This window comes from Ptychodera flava, chromosome 14 (assembly GCF_041260155.1).
Source record: "Ptychodera flava strain L36383 chromosome 14, AS_Pfla_20210202, whole genome shotgun sequence".
Classification (NCBI taxonomy): domain Eukaryota; kingdom Metazoa; phylum Hemichordata; class Enteropneusta; family Ptychoderidae; genus Ptychodera; species Ptychodera flava.
The window spans coordinates 38,305,731-38,320,228 of record NC_091941.1 but is presented as its reverse complement, the minus strand read 5'-3'; the positions used below and the strand labels follow the sequence as shown (position 1 = coordinate 38,320,228).

Here is a 14,498-nt window from a genome sequence, read left to right as displayed (position 1 = left end):
TTATCCATCAGTGTCAATACGTTTGTAAATTAAATATCTTGGTAGAGACATAGACATCGTTTATAATTATAGCGACTGGGAAGATTATCTCTCTTGAGAGATACAACCATTCATCGACGGATTTTTCATTTTGAAATACAGAACTATGAGTCGCAATTGGACTAAACATCAACAACGGTCCCAGAACTGTATTTCAAATACATCCATTCATTCCTATTACAAAAATTTTCCATAATCGTTGGCAACCGTTGACAAGAACGCATGCTGTGATTTGAAGAGTCACATATCCTGAGAGCTGTAGATAAACAACGAGTAGTTCGGCTTCAATCTTAATATTTGCAGTTGAATAAATCACAATTAACTTCAAACTACTCAATTGTACTGCAAAGGTATAAAAGGTGCTGTGGATTTCACAATTTTCAATCTTCCCTTTCTGTACCAAGCAAGGTTAGAGCCAAGATGAAGCTTTTCGCCTTGTTGGTGCTGATCGTCGTCATCCTTGAAGCTACTGGTCAACCAAGGTCGAAAAAGGAGAAGGTGAGTGGGCCTGGGAGGGGAACCATTGTTGTCAAAGGCAAGATATGTGTAACGATTGCGTGACTGCCAGTGAACAATAAACTAACCAAGTGTAAATTTGCAAAATAGTTATTGTGGCTAACACTTTGACTGTGACAAAAAAGCTACATCGTTGTAACCAGACAACATCGCTTGCGATATCGCTTTTAACCAGTCTTCTGTTTTAAATCGTGCATGATATCAATGGAATAAGCTCGATCTCTACAGACTCAGTTATTTTCTCCCCTTGCTTACAGGAACGATGCATAAATTCTTCTTTTGACCATTTTGGCTCGGTTATATCACTGAAAAGATTTTCCTAATCGGAAATCCCGTAGTGTGCTAATAACTGTGAAGTACTTAAATTTCTCGCATGCTCGAGTGACAAACTCAGTCCTTGAGCAAAAAATATGATGACATATACATAATTTTTGTGGCACAGAACAGTTAAATCGTGTTGTTTTTCCTCTAAAGTAAGTTGAAGAACACAGAATTAGCTTCCGGAACGAAATTAATTTTGCGTAATTATTGACAAATCAGGATATGTCGACAAGCTGATCATTCGAGATTTTCGACATGACTTATTAACTAGTACAAGAAAAGTATTTTACATCAGAGCAAGGTCATGTAGAATGTATCAGAATTCAAAGCTAAAAAATGAAACTTTATTCCTACATTCTTGTGTACACCATAGGAATCATTCGAATTCGCCGGTATCTCAGATGACCAAACGCAGTACGTTTCAACATGAGCGTAAGTGTTCGTGTCGAAAGAAAGACATGCACACAGGTAGTCATCTTGTATGTCAGACGTTTTAGACCTGAAAAATGTTTCTTTCACGTAATTTTGAGCGTTACACAAAACTGCTCAGAGTCTCTCTCTCTCTCTCTCTCTCTCTCTCTCTCTCTCTCTCTCTCTCTCTCTCTCTCTCTCTCTCTCTCTCTCATCCCTATATCGTTTCCGAGGATCCTATCGGAACCGCTCACTTGGAGGAAATGTTCATTCTATCTTAATGGCGAGAGCAATTTCTTTGATTGCAGGAAAGACTTGTGAAACGTTTTTGCAGCCAGAACTTTCCTAAAATAATCCCCACTGACGCCGAGACGGCGGGAGAGGGTGTAGAGGGCGACATCATGATGTCGCCTGAAGAATTTGAAGAGTACGAGAGATGGAAAATAGGACCCAAGCGAAGACTATCAGAACGTAAAGCCGCAGTATACGAACTCATGTGGCCCGGTGGTATCATTCCTTACGAGTATGACACTTTAGGTATTTAACAATTCATCGTTGTCGGTGTATTATTTTCACTGCAATATCAATCTTTCTTTCTGCATTCCAATCACTGGCGAGCTCCTTTTAAGGTAAAGAGAGTTGTTATGAGGTAATATTTACATCGTAGCTTTTGACTAATGAAGAAAACGTGACACCACTAATTCAGCTGTGGCGCGCCGTCATGATACCTTTAGGGCTCCATGTCAACCATTGACAGCATACATCCTTCGAGTATTGAATCTGAGGATTATACAGTGTTTCATTCAAAATGTCTGAGTTTCTTCCAATCGTAGCTGTGTATACGTATGACGACTAGCGACCACACAGTAACTGTTAAATGGCCTATGAAATTACTTGCATGTTTCATTTGTTCTGTCAGCTCTGTCAGTCGTTCTTAAAGATCCATTAGCTGTAACATTGGTCATTTTTAAAAAAATTGATTGTTTATGTGTATCATCTGCAGTTTCTGGTTTGAATCCCTAAACCGTGGCGAAATTCCTAATATTTGGTAATATTTGGCTCAAAAATATACCCTACATGAGTATAATCTGCATTGTTATTGTTTAAATTTTGTATTCAGGTCCGGACTAGAATACATTTATCAACAATAACAATGGTCATTTCACATATACAGGCGGTGTTGGCAAGAAGGACACCGGGCATCGGTCATGATGATCGGATTATAGTAAAATTCTGTGGTTGATACGTTGAAACAGAGTAGTGAAAAATTAGTCAACAATTAGTCTACAGACAGTTTCGTTGAGTCAAGCGGCGGTGACTTTGATTCAGGCTTTAAGCAAACGATACGTTTGTATCCTGTAACTGTGTCTACGATTTCATTTGTGTTGTAAACCAAATGCAGTCGTTCAGAAACCCTCCATCTTGCCGTCAATATGTAGGAATCGGCCTTTTGGAATGAGCACTTACATGTCCAACACGAATTACTGTACACTGTTATTTGCATTAACCATAGCATTAGTGTAGTGAACAAACTGTAACAAAAGCTCTCTAAGCCATCATTTTCGATGTATTTACTGCTTTTTATTAGTAAGCAATTTCTTTTACTTACTCTAGATGTTCTACCGAATTGCCAAGTGGTAAAGATGTACGCAGCGTACAAATGCATATTATCAAAAGTTGAAATTCATTTCAGTTGGTTAAATTTACAACATGGTATATTTTGCACAAAAGGAGTTATGCTTGTACAGCTAATACTCCATATTGAAAAATACTTCAGGGAAAAGAAATTTAAGTTGTTTTGTAGAGCAACAATCATGAAAATATTACCACTTACATCGAGTATGACTTGAACTCGTGACACTTTATTGTCTCGTCTTTCAGACGCAAGTATGATACCATACGTCGAAGCTGCAATGGACGAGTGGGCCAACAAGACGTGTATACAGTTTGTGCCATACCCCTACCCAGGACTTAATCACGTGGGGAAAATATCATTCATCGATGGAGTTGGGTAAGTCGTCTTACTGTCACGTGGGCGGGGGAGGGTGAGCGGGGAAATATAGAGCTAGAGCTAACTCGCTTGGCTAAGACTGAGCTGAGAGGTACCTACACAGAATCGTGCTGACATCCGAATAGATCGACACGAACTTGGAATTTACGGTGCAAATTGAAATGTGTACAATTTAATAAAATAGCCAAGTCGCTAGCACTTACGTAAACTACTGCCTAGACAAATAATGGCCAAGCTAACAAAACAGTGCGGGGGGTAGCGGGAAGCAAGATGTCTAACCCGTGGAGGAGAGAAGTGTCGAGCAGTTGTCTGGTCCTGCGTGGTCTCCAGGTCGTCAAGGGATCTCCTCCAACGTCGATTCTCCTACTCTCTTTTTCTCAATCCTTTTTATCCTTATTCTCACCTATTGTTTACACCGGCACGTTTGCGCCAGTCATGTTATGAATACTGAAATGGTGTGGGCTGTGGCGTCAGCGTCCCACAGCCCCTATCCAACGTCAGATTGATATCATAACATTACAATTGTTTACTTCAAAGTATTAAGCAGTAGGATTGATATCATAACATTACAATTGTTTACTTCAAAGTATTAAGCAGTAGGATTCTTGAAGAATAACACATCTCAAAATGACCATTACGTTAAGTTTTGTAATGCAAGGTTGTTGCACTAAAATCTTTATCAGTCAAAAAGATATTTCGCTTGGAATTTAATGTCAAAGAATTATTGTCTAAAACTAGGCTCCCCCGGCTCGCGTGAAAAACCTCAACCCCCGTGAAGCATTGCATCTGAGCCCTTTAGAGTTGCACATTCTATTACCTTCATGAAGGTGGTAGACGTGGCAATCATGTCACTTTTTCCGAAGTTATTTTCTGTGATATTAGAAACATGCCGTGGACTTTCGATTGTCACGTGATCTAGCATTTTAGGGACTGGTCAGTTTCTTCAGCCTGGGGGGGCCGGTGGATTCATGGGGGGGGGGGTCACCCTGTTTTTGACTTTGGTGATAGGGGGGTCACCCATGTTTTTGAAATGCCCAATAGGGGGGGTCAGTGTGTTTTTGAATTTTGACACAGGCTCATCATTGCCTAAAATGCTAGTGTCAGCCACAAAATTCATCATTCAGTTGTATTTTTCGGCGCGCCCTTTGGGCGCGTAACTTTAATAATCAGTCATATTTTTCAGCACGCCCAACTTTAACATATCAAGCATACATACATCAGAGATATCTGTATGTTCAATATTTTCAGCGTGCTCTTCAAGCTCATTACTTTAATAATCATACATCTTTCAGCATGCCCTTCAGGTGCATGACTTTAATATACAAGGCATATATATCAGAGATATCAGGATGTTTCATATTTTTTGGCGCGCCCTTCGGGCGCCATACTTTCGATATATCTTGATGTTTGCTAAGTGAAAGTGTACCATTATGAAATCTGCATTTCATATGAAAAGGATGACAAATTCCTGATACTTTTCTGTTCTCTCTGTGAGAATTCAGTATGAGAAAGCAACATGCACAAATATTTCACAATATATATTTGATACAGTGACTTATTTTAGAGATAGAAAAATGACAAGATATCTTTCCTTCTCATTGATGCAATTATTTTCCTTTGTTTCATAGGTTTTCTGTAGAAAGATGCTTTTTTATGAACAAAATAACAGTTAAAAAAGGCAGTTTTTGTCATTATTAGCTGTGCTTTTATGGTTTCAATGTTACACAAGAAAAGGTCCTCTCAGACACTGTACACATCAGATTTGGCTAAAAAGCTCTCTATGGCTCCTCAGAAGATTTAATTGGATGGTTGGCAAGTCTTAACACCCATCAAAGTTTTTGATTCACTGCTTTTTCCTCTTTGATATTAATGATTGACATCCATTTCTGTACAACAGTTCAGGACATCTGGTTAAGCATAGAAAGTGTGAAATACATTCACAGCTCATTCAAAATACAGCTCATTCAAAATGTACTGTATTTAAACTTTAAGATTGACACTTTGAAATTCCTATCTTACAACTGACATGTCAACAATTTCACTAAAACATAGAATGACTATTTAAAATATAAATATATGTAAAATGTAAAATATTATATATATATATATATATATATATATATATATATATATATATATATATATATATATATATATATATATATATAATATATATATATATATATAATTTATGTCCATCTTTTGTTTTACCTTTGTCGCGCCCGGGGGGGTCACCCTGTTTTAGAAATTTGGAATAGGGGGGTCACCCTGTTTTCAAAATTTGGAATAGGGGGGTCAGCCACTTTTTGACGTCGGCAAAAAAAATCCACCGCGCCCCCCCCCCCCGGCCGAAGAAACTGACCAGTCCCTTACATCATCGGAAATCGTTTGAATCCGAAAAATATAGTGGCCTTATGCAATATTTCGTTTGTTGAATAGAAACATGAGCAATGCATTTGTAGGATATTGAGGGAAAAAGTCAAAAACATGGGATACTATTGATCATGTGTTATGTACCTATGGTACCTAACTGTCATTTTTGCAGATGTTATGCGTACATGGGATACAAGAACAAAACACGTCAAGTGTCGCTGCAGAAGGTTGCCTGTCAATCAGTAAGTCAAACCTTGTCCGTTTATCCAAACCCTTACGTATAGGTTTTTCAGTTCCATTCTCGGTCAACATTTACCGAATGAAGTCATAGATACTGAATATTGAGTACTTGATACAAAGATTCACATATAGGCTACCAAGGTTTTCTTTCGACTGCGCAATTGCGCAAATTGCGCATTCCGCCCTTTAAAGGTTACTGACAGCGCGAAAATCGCGCTCAAAACACAGCAAGCAAAGACGCCGATATGCAGGATATGATTATGATTGTGACCAAAGTGCATAGTGTAGTGACCTGTGAATTTGCTATTGTTTCTGCCCCCTTAAATGTCAAATCTGTCCCCTAATTTTAATGAAGAGAGCAGAAATTGCCCCCTTCAGTGAACATGCAGAGAAAACACTGGGCTACCTGTCGTCACTTCTAGCGTTCATAGCAAAATGATGTCGGTTAATTTAACCTTTCGGCGCAGCTACTGTTTATCAACAGTGGAAAAAAAACTGTCTACTTGCATGATCGAAATATACACATTTACAAGACGCAAATGACTTTCATAAAATCCTAGAGCTGTATGACGTTGTTGCCTTTAGTTGACGGTGAAAATGTGCGTACAAGGCCAGTACATCATAGCGTAATCAGGCGGTCTTTACAGAAACAATCCAATGATTGTTGTTTTTGTCGTTGGGCAAGTTTCCATTTCAATTTTTTTCTCCCCAAAGGATGGTGTAGCATTGCACGAGATTGGCCATGCCATCGGCCTTATGCACGAACACGTCCGTTATCATAGGGATGGCTACGTGACCATCAACGAGCAAAACATAGTGCCGGGTATGGAGGGAAACTTTGCTCTGAGGGACCCTGTGGCAGACGACTCCAAACTAATCCTTTACGATGTCTGTTCTGTCATGCACTACAATGAAAGGGTAAGAACACATCCATCTTTCAATTTAAATATTTGAAATCAAAACTGAGCCTGGCTAAAACACATACACTTTAAGGTTCGAGTTTTTAAGAAGGCCAGTCCAGCTTTTCTTACTCAGAAATCCTGACCTGTGCGATTACTTTCCCCACTAGAAACCTGCTAAATCACATGCTACATTTTTTTTGCTCACGTGTTCACACACGTAAGCATATGTCGCAGCGATGTCTGTCTGTCTGTGTGTCTGTGTGTCTGTGTGTGTGTCTGTCTGTCTGTGTGCTCGATATCTCAAAAACGGCTCATCAGATCAGAATCAAATCTGGTACATAGATACAGTTTGCAAATGGCAAGAACTGATTAGTTTTTGGCGGGTGCGGCTTGCTTACTTTTTGCTCATTTGCATAATTAATGATTTTAGAAAAACGGATATACATTGAGAATGACTGAACACAATTTGATGAGATTTGCTACAAATGTTGATCACACCAAAATGTATATGCCATGAAAGATATTAAGGGTTAACATGAAAGATAATTGCTAATTTGCATATTTAATGAACTTTCCTAATTAGGGATATATATCTGAATTGACTAGACCAAAGTTGATGAAACTTGCTACATATGTTGAAGATACTATGACACAATATTCTTGAAAGTCATTAAGCATTTTTACTTCATCGGACTCCATATTTTCATATTAAATAAACTTTTGAAATTAGGGATTTATATTTGAATTGACTCGACCAAAATAAATAAAACTTGATCTGTACGTTAAAGATACAATGATACAACATTATTGAAAGTCATTAAGCATTTTACTGTAGCCAATTCCGTATTTGCATATTTAATGAACTTTCCTAATTAGGGATATATATCTGAGTTGACTCTACCAAAGTTGATGAAACTTGCTATGTACATTGAAGATACTATAATATAACATTATTGAAAGTCATTAATTAGTTTTACTTCAGCCAATTCCTTATTTGTATATGTACATGTAATGAACGTTTCTAATTAGGGATATGTATCTGAATTGACTCGACCAAAGTTGATGAATCTTGCTACATATTTTCAAGATACTATAATACAACATTATTGAAAGTCGTTAAGCATTCTTACTTAGCCAATTTCTAATTTTCATATTTGATGAACTTTCTTAATGAGGGATGTTTATCTGTATCGACTAGTCCAAAGTTGACGAAACTTGCTATATAAATTAAAGATACTATGATATAAGATTATTGAAAGTCATTTAACATTTTTATTTCAGCAAATTTCTAATTTGCACATTTAATGAGAACATTTCAGTCAAGTCCTAATTTGCATATTTAATGAACTTTCCTAATTCGGGATATATACTGGGATTTACTTGATCTAAGTTGGCAAAACATACTATGTACATTAATGATTATAACAATATTGAAAGTCATTTCACATTTTCATGTCAGCTAATTCATAATTTGCATATCTAATAAGCTTTCACAGTTTGGCATATATAGCTTGAAGGACTTAACCAAAGGCAATTACATGTGCTACATTATATAAGTGGTGATACAATAACAGTACTCAAAGAAATTAATTCTTTTTATTTAAGCTAATTACATATTTGAATAATTAATGACCTTTAAATTTGATTTGTGGTGAATATTGTTCATCATGTTGACCATAACACTTTCAATGAAGTTGCAAACATTTGACAAAGGTTCAAATTTGCACATAAATGCAATATATAATGAAATACATGAGCATTTTTAGTTCATATCTGGTTAAATCACGCACCAGCAAACCTCACGAGGTTTGGTTGTTGTACAGCCATACTACCAGCTTTGTCTCAGTAAATCTTTAAATTAATAGAAGACATATTTACATGAAAAGATATTCAATGGCGAGACTATGTTCAGAAATTATTTGGTGATTTCGCGGAAAGTTTGGGTGGAATTTTCACCATTGTCAACTAATAAATTCTGAGCAACTGAATTAGCGTGTATGAACCTCAGAAAAATCAAGCTTTTTCTAAGGCTTTCCTGCTAGTCATTCCATTTTAGAACAAAAGTCGACGGGCGAAGTAGAAGTTAAGTTTAAATTTCAATGATGCCAAAGACAATTTGCATAGCCTGTGAAAGAATATCAAAAGTCAAATTCCACTTTCTGTAATACTACTGCAGCAAATTAAAATTAAACGTTCAAATCAAACGTTCACATTAAACAACGTTGTATCTCTACTTTGTACAGGCATTCAGCAAAAATGGACAGCCAACAATCATTGCTAACCATCCAGACTACCAGGATATTATGGGCAGACAGAGCAAACTCTCCCATTACGACCACGAGATGGTTAACTACATCTACAATTGTAACGGTAAATCACTAATCATGGAAGAAGCGAAATGCAAAGTTTACTCAATATAGGGGACGAGTTATCCAGGAAATGTAACAAATTTAAAGAAATGTAATTTCTGATTGAAAGGGTTACTCATTAATTTATACTTTCATGTATCCACAGTCAGAATCTTCACTTAATGACAACAATTATTTAGTTTATTCATTTATTTATTTATTTATGCATATATATATATATATATATATATATATATATATATATATATATATATATACATATATATATTTGCTTACTTGTGTATGTATATATATATATATATATATATATATATATATATATACATATATATATTTGCTTACTCGTTTATTTGTCGAGACATTTATTTATCAAGACAATTATTTTTCTCTGTGTTAGATTGTTTGTTTGTTTGTCTGTTTGTTTGTGAAACTAGGATCGGTGGTCGTGATGCAAAGTCGAATATGCCAGCAGGAGAGTTAACGCTAGATATCACAACTTATTATAACTTGACCTTGATGTTACTTTATGAATATTATTTTCAAAATGATACTGACGCCAACTTCGACGTTTTTGCATATTTTAGAACATTGTGAAAGCGGTCTTGTCTGTTCCAACGGTGGTTATGTCGGTAAGAAATGCACATGCGTCTGTCCCAGTGGCTTCACAGGTGCCACGTGTGACGACTTGGTGAACCAATCAGGTCAGTGCCATTCACAAAGTATAAAATGAAGCGTATTATGAGTTGTAATATGAGACACGCAGATACTTCTTCTACATATCAACATGTCAGGGAGAAGTGGAGGCCCTCCCGCTCTCTTTTTGCAATATTCCCAATCTGATTAAAATCAGATGTAGAGTAAGTACCAAGTACAGAGACGTCGCCGTACTCTACATCTGATTTTAATCAGATTGCAATATTCCAAGCATACCTGTGTATTGTGGGGTTGGCCATCTCCCAGCATGTAAGACCCACATCACCAAAGAAATTTGATATTCAACATGATAGAGCAAAAATAAACCAACAAATATCTTGACTTGTGACGTCACAGCAGAAAGAATTGATATCTCCGTCAATACTATTTCTGAAACGACGGAGGGAACGTACACAATTGCAAAGCACACTGTCTACCTAACTGTTGGATCGCGATGCACAAAAATAGCAATCTGATCTTTGAAATTTGCGCCGAGATTGACTTTGGTACACAAGGTTAGATATTCAACCGAACTGGATTTGTTTTCCTGAAGATATGTTTCCTGCTTCTTCTTCTTTTTTCGTTTAATAGTGTGTGGTGGCAAGATAACGGCGACGTCGACAGGTACAGTGACGTCACCCAACTACCCTGGTAACTATGGAGACGATCAGGAATGTCATTGGCTGTTAGAGGTAAATGTTATATATCTTATCATTCATTAGGAAAAGTGTAAATTAAGCTGTGCTGGAATTTCTCCAGGGAATCAAATCAAGAGTAGTAAACAGTTAATATATGTATTGAATTCTTCAATCAAAGACAAACTATTGTTTCTGGTGGACTTCCCATCCATACCTCTTCAATGTCGGTCTCTCAATGTGACATAATGCTGCACTTCTGGTTTATGTTGTGTTGACTCATGAAACCGGTTGAGGAAATAAACCTTACAGTTTTTCGAATTGTGTGACACCGAAGTTTAATTTCAACGTAGAATTAAAACAGAGATTTGTTTCAATCGTGAACTTTTAATATCAGTAGATATGAGATAATACTGTGAACCCATATTTTCATTTTTAGCTCCCATACATGCATATGTATATATGCAAATGGAAGGTATTCTTATAAGGTGCCAAAATGGCGTCTGTGTGTATGTATGTATCAATGCCTGTTAGTCCGTCTAGATCAAAAACTCCTAAACCGCAACGGCTGCCGCCTTAGTATTTGGTGTACAGGTGCAACTAGGGGTGGAGATGTAAATTTGTTCAAATGAACATGTCAGTGCCAAAAATATGTAAATGAGGGGAAGAAAGGAAAAATCCTGCAAATGGCTAAAACTCAGTAGGCATTGGTTAGATTGGGTTGAAACGTAGTATGCAGATTCCTTTAGGTATTCTAAATTATGTGTGCACAAATTGGGGTGAAATTTGCATGTTTGTATTTTGAAGGTGTTTTTTTCAGTTTTTAGCCAACAAATCTTGTTCTCTGAAATTGCTCATCTGATCACTTTGAAAGTTGGTATTCATGTTCCTCGGGATGACCTCAGTCAAGTTTGTACATATTGTATTAATATTATCATATTTGTAATTTTGGGGCAATTTTCCCAATTTTTGGTCAAAAATTTTTTTATCCAAAAACTGCTGATCTGATAGCTTTGATATTTGGTATACAGGTATCTAAGATTTATCTCGATATAATGTATTTAAGTTAGGTTGAAACTGGCAATTTTTTTTTATTTTTGGACAATTTTTGCCCCTTTTTGGGGGGTAAAAAAAATGTTCTCCTAAAACTACTGATCTGGTAGCTTTGATATTTGGTGTACAGGTTCCTGGGGTTTATTTTCATAAGATATATTGAAATTAGGATGAAATCTGCAATTTTGTATTTTTGGGGGCAATTCTTCTCTTTTTTTGATCAAAAAATTTGTTTCTCAAAATTTACCAGTCTGATTGCTTTGATATTTATTTAGGAAACAGGTTTCTAGGGTTTATATTAATATGATATATTGAAATTAGGTTGAAATCTGGAATTTTAAATTTTGGGGGCAATTTTTGCCATTTTGGTCAAAAATTTGTTTCTCAAAAACCACTTGCCTGATAGCTTTGATGTTTAGTAGACAGTTCTTACAGATGATTTTAATTAAATATGCTCAAATTATGGTAAAATCTTTAATTACCATAGGTATTTTTGCAGCTATTTTTGCTATTTTTGTCAGGCCGACGTTAAGTTGACTTGCAAAGATTCCTCCTCGATCAACACATGCGTCACAAAAAGTTATTCTCTACATAACGTAAACCAAGCTCTATCAACTGCTAGGTTACTTATTTTAAATTTTCAGACAAATATTTAAAATTTTGTGTTTTGGTAAAGTTTTTAGCTCCCACAAAATGAAAAATCAAGAACAGTTTGCAGTGTGCTTTTAAAAGATAACATATTTGTCAATACATAAACTGCCTTGCAGATTGATTGTCTTAAAAATTATCACAGAAGTAGATAAGGAAAAGAAACTAATCAAATTGCTGTAACATATTCACCCTCAGTGCCTGCAGGCTTATACTTAACTATTTTATCATTACATTCAGTTGTTTGTTATTTTTTTATCACTCTCCATTGGCCAATGCACACTTAGGGGCCAATGTCATCACTCTGTGCTAGTCTGTGTGTGTGTCAGTCTGTCTGTATGTATATGTCCATGTTTCATACAATTGTTGGCTTGTTTTGATAACTATATGGGAGCGAACAGTGACATTGTCACTATTTTTGATCATGTTACAATCATTTGAATCATGTAAAGAATCCCTGTTGATACTTAAACAAGTCACCCTTTTACTCAAGTAAACTGACAGGTGACGTTCTGTCCTCTGCAGGCACCAGTTGGTACGCGAATATCTCTGCGATTCGACTCTTTCTACGTAGAAAGTGGTGGTAGCGACTGTGTCTATGACAGGTTTGAAGTCCGGAAAGAAGTCGATCACGACACGTGTATGTCATTGTAAGTCAGCTAACATATTGGTAGTTTTCACACTCAAAATCTGTGGCTTTATAGGCTGTATGTGGATATCTCTATGAGAGCTCTTCAAGTCTCCTTTGCGTAGACATGTGCATTTACATGTACACACACACACACACACATACACATACATACATACATACATACATACATACATACATACATACATACATACAACACGATTGGAACTAATTTGGGATAATTGGATTTTCATATTTTGCAAATCTCTCAAAAGTGTTAGGTGCCATACATTGGGTGCCATATAGCTGAATGTTACAATATTGCAAATAACTCATAAAAACAAGTGTGTAATATAAAAAGGATTAAATCGACATCACTTCACCATCCAATTATCCCAAATTAGTTCATTACTTCACCATCCAATTATCCCAAATTAGTTCATTACTTCACCATCCAATTATCCCAAATTAGTTCCAATCGTGTGATACATACACACATACATACATACATACATACATACATACATACATACATACATACATACATACATATACATACATACATACATACATACATACATACATACATACATACATACATACATACATACATACATACATACATACAATGCGACTATTCTTTCTTGTGAACTAACGTTTGTTTATTTGTTTTTCTGTCTGTTTGTTTGTTTGTTTGCTTGTTTTGATAATGCCAAGACACTAACTATTTTGTTTCTCATCGCTCACTCAGGTTCTGTGCCGGAACTCTGCAGGGACAGACACATGAATCCATTGACAACAAGATGATGCTGAGTCTGTACTCGGATTTCTCAATGAGCTTCCAAGGATTCAGCGCCACCTACTCCTTGATATAATGACCCGACCTGGATCTTGTATTTCTAATGGACACTAGCGCTTGAAATTGCCTGGATGTCCAACTATTATTTGGGATAAGGAATATACGTTATTTTCTTCTTTCGAAAGATATAATTCTCATATTCTTTTGGTTTGGGGATTTTCTTCTGTCCAGGCTTAATGAATTAAACAGATGAGCAACTCAACAAAAAATTCTCATCTTGGTTGAATTTCAGAATATATTCACACAGTCGCTAACATGTTCCATGGTGCTCAGCTCTGACACACATTATAACATCATGCAAACAGAAAGAGGAATTCGGAGCTTTTGTCTCTGCGGTACACGATACATCAATCACTTATAATTAACGTGATGAACACTAATAATTTAATCAAAGTCGTCTTCTTTACACGAACACTACGGAAAATTACCACAGGGCTACAGCCGGAGTCTGATTAACAATTTTACCTCCCGTGATAGAATTGGTCTTGAATGGAAATTACGGTTTTTCTTTGGCATGTGGTCGCTGCAATTCTAACTGAAAAAGCACCGGATCGTTTCCGTAAGATCGAACACAAGTGGCCAGAATCGTGCAGGTTTATTACACACTTTCCAACACATTGGCACACATGGGCTTAAAAAAGGGCTAGATCCCATGGGTCCGTTTTGACTCGTTAAAGGGACAAAGTCGGCCATTTTTCATGAATTTTGTTTGATGCAAGATACAACTTATATTGTTTGACATGTTGAAAGATACTTGGTGACCATGCATATATTCGACCCCGGTTTTAGACAAATTAACT

The 14,498-nt window shown here is 36.4% G+C and overlaps 1 protein-coding gene across 1 annotated transcript; it reads left to right on the top strand.

Annotated features, from left to right (window-relative positions):
• Positions 1-427: 427 nt before the first annotated feature.
• Positions 428-13,958, top strand: LOC139150722 (protein SpAN-like). Its single transcript, XM_070723136.1, has 10 exons — positions 428-537; positions 1,596-1,824; positions 3,169-3,298; positions 5,844-5,913; positions 6,626-6,829; positions 9,057-9,183; positions 9,767-9,883; positions 10,467-10,567; positions 12,737-12,861; positions 13,591-13,958. The coding sequence occupies exons 1-10, from the start codon at positions 460-462 to the stop codon at positions 13,712-13,714; spliced, it is 1,305 nt and encodes a 434-aa protein (XP_070579237.1). The 5' UTR covers positions 428-459; the 3' UTR covers positions 13,715-13,958.
• The last annotated feature ends 540 nt before the right edge of the window (positions 13,959-14,498 follow it).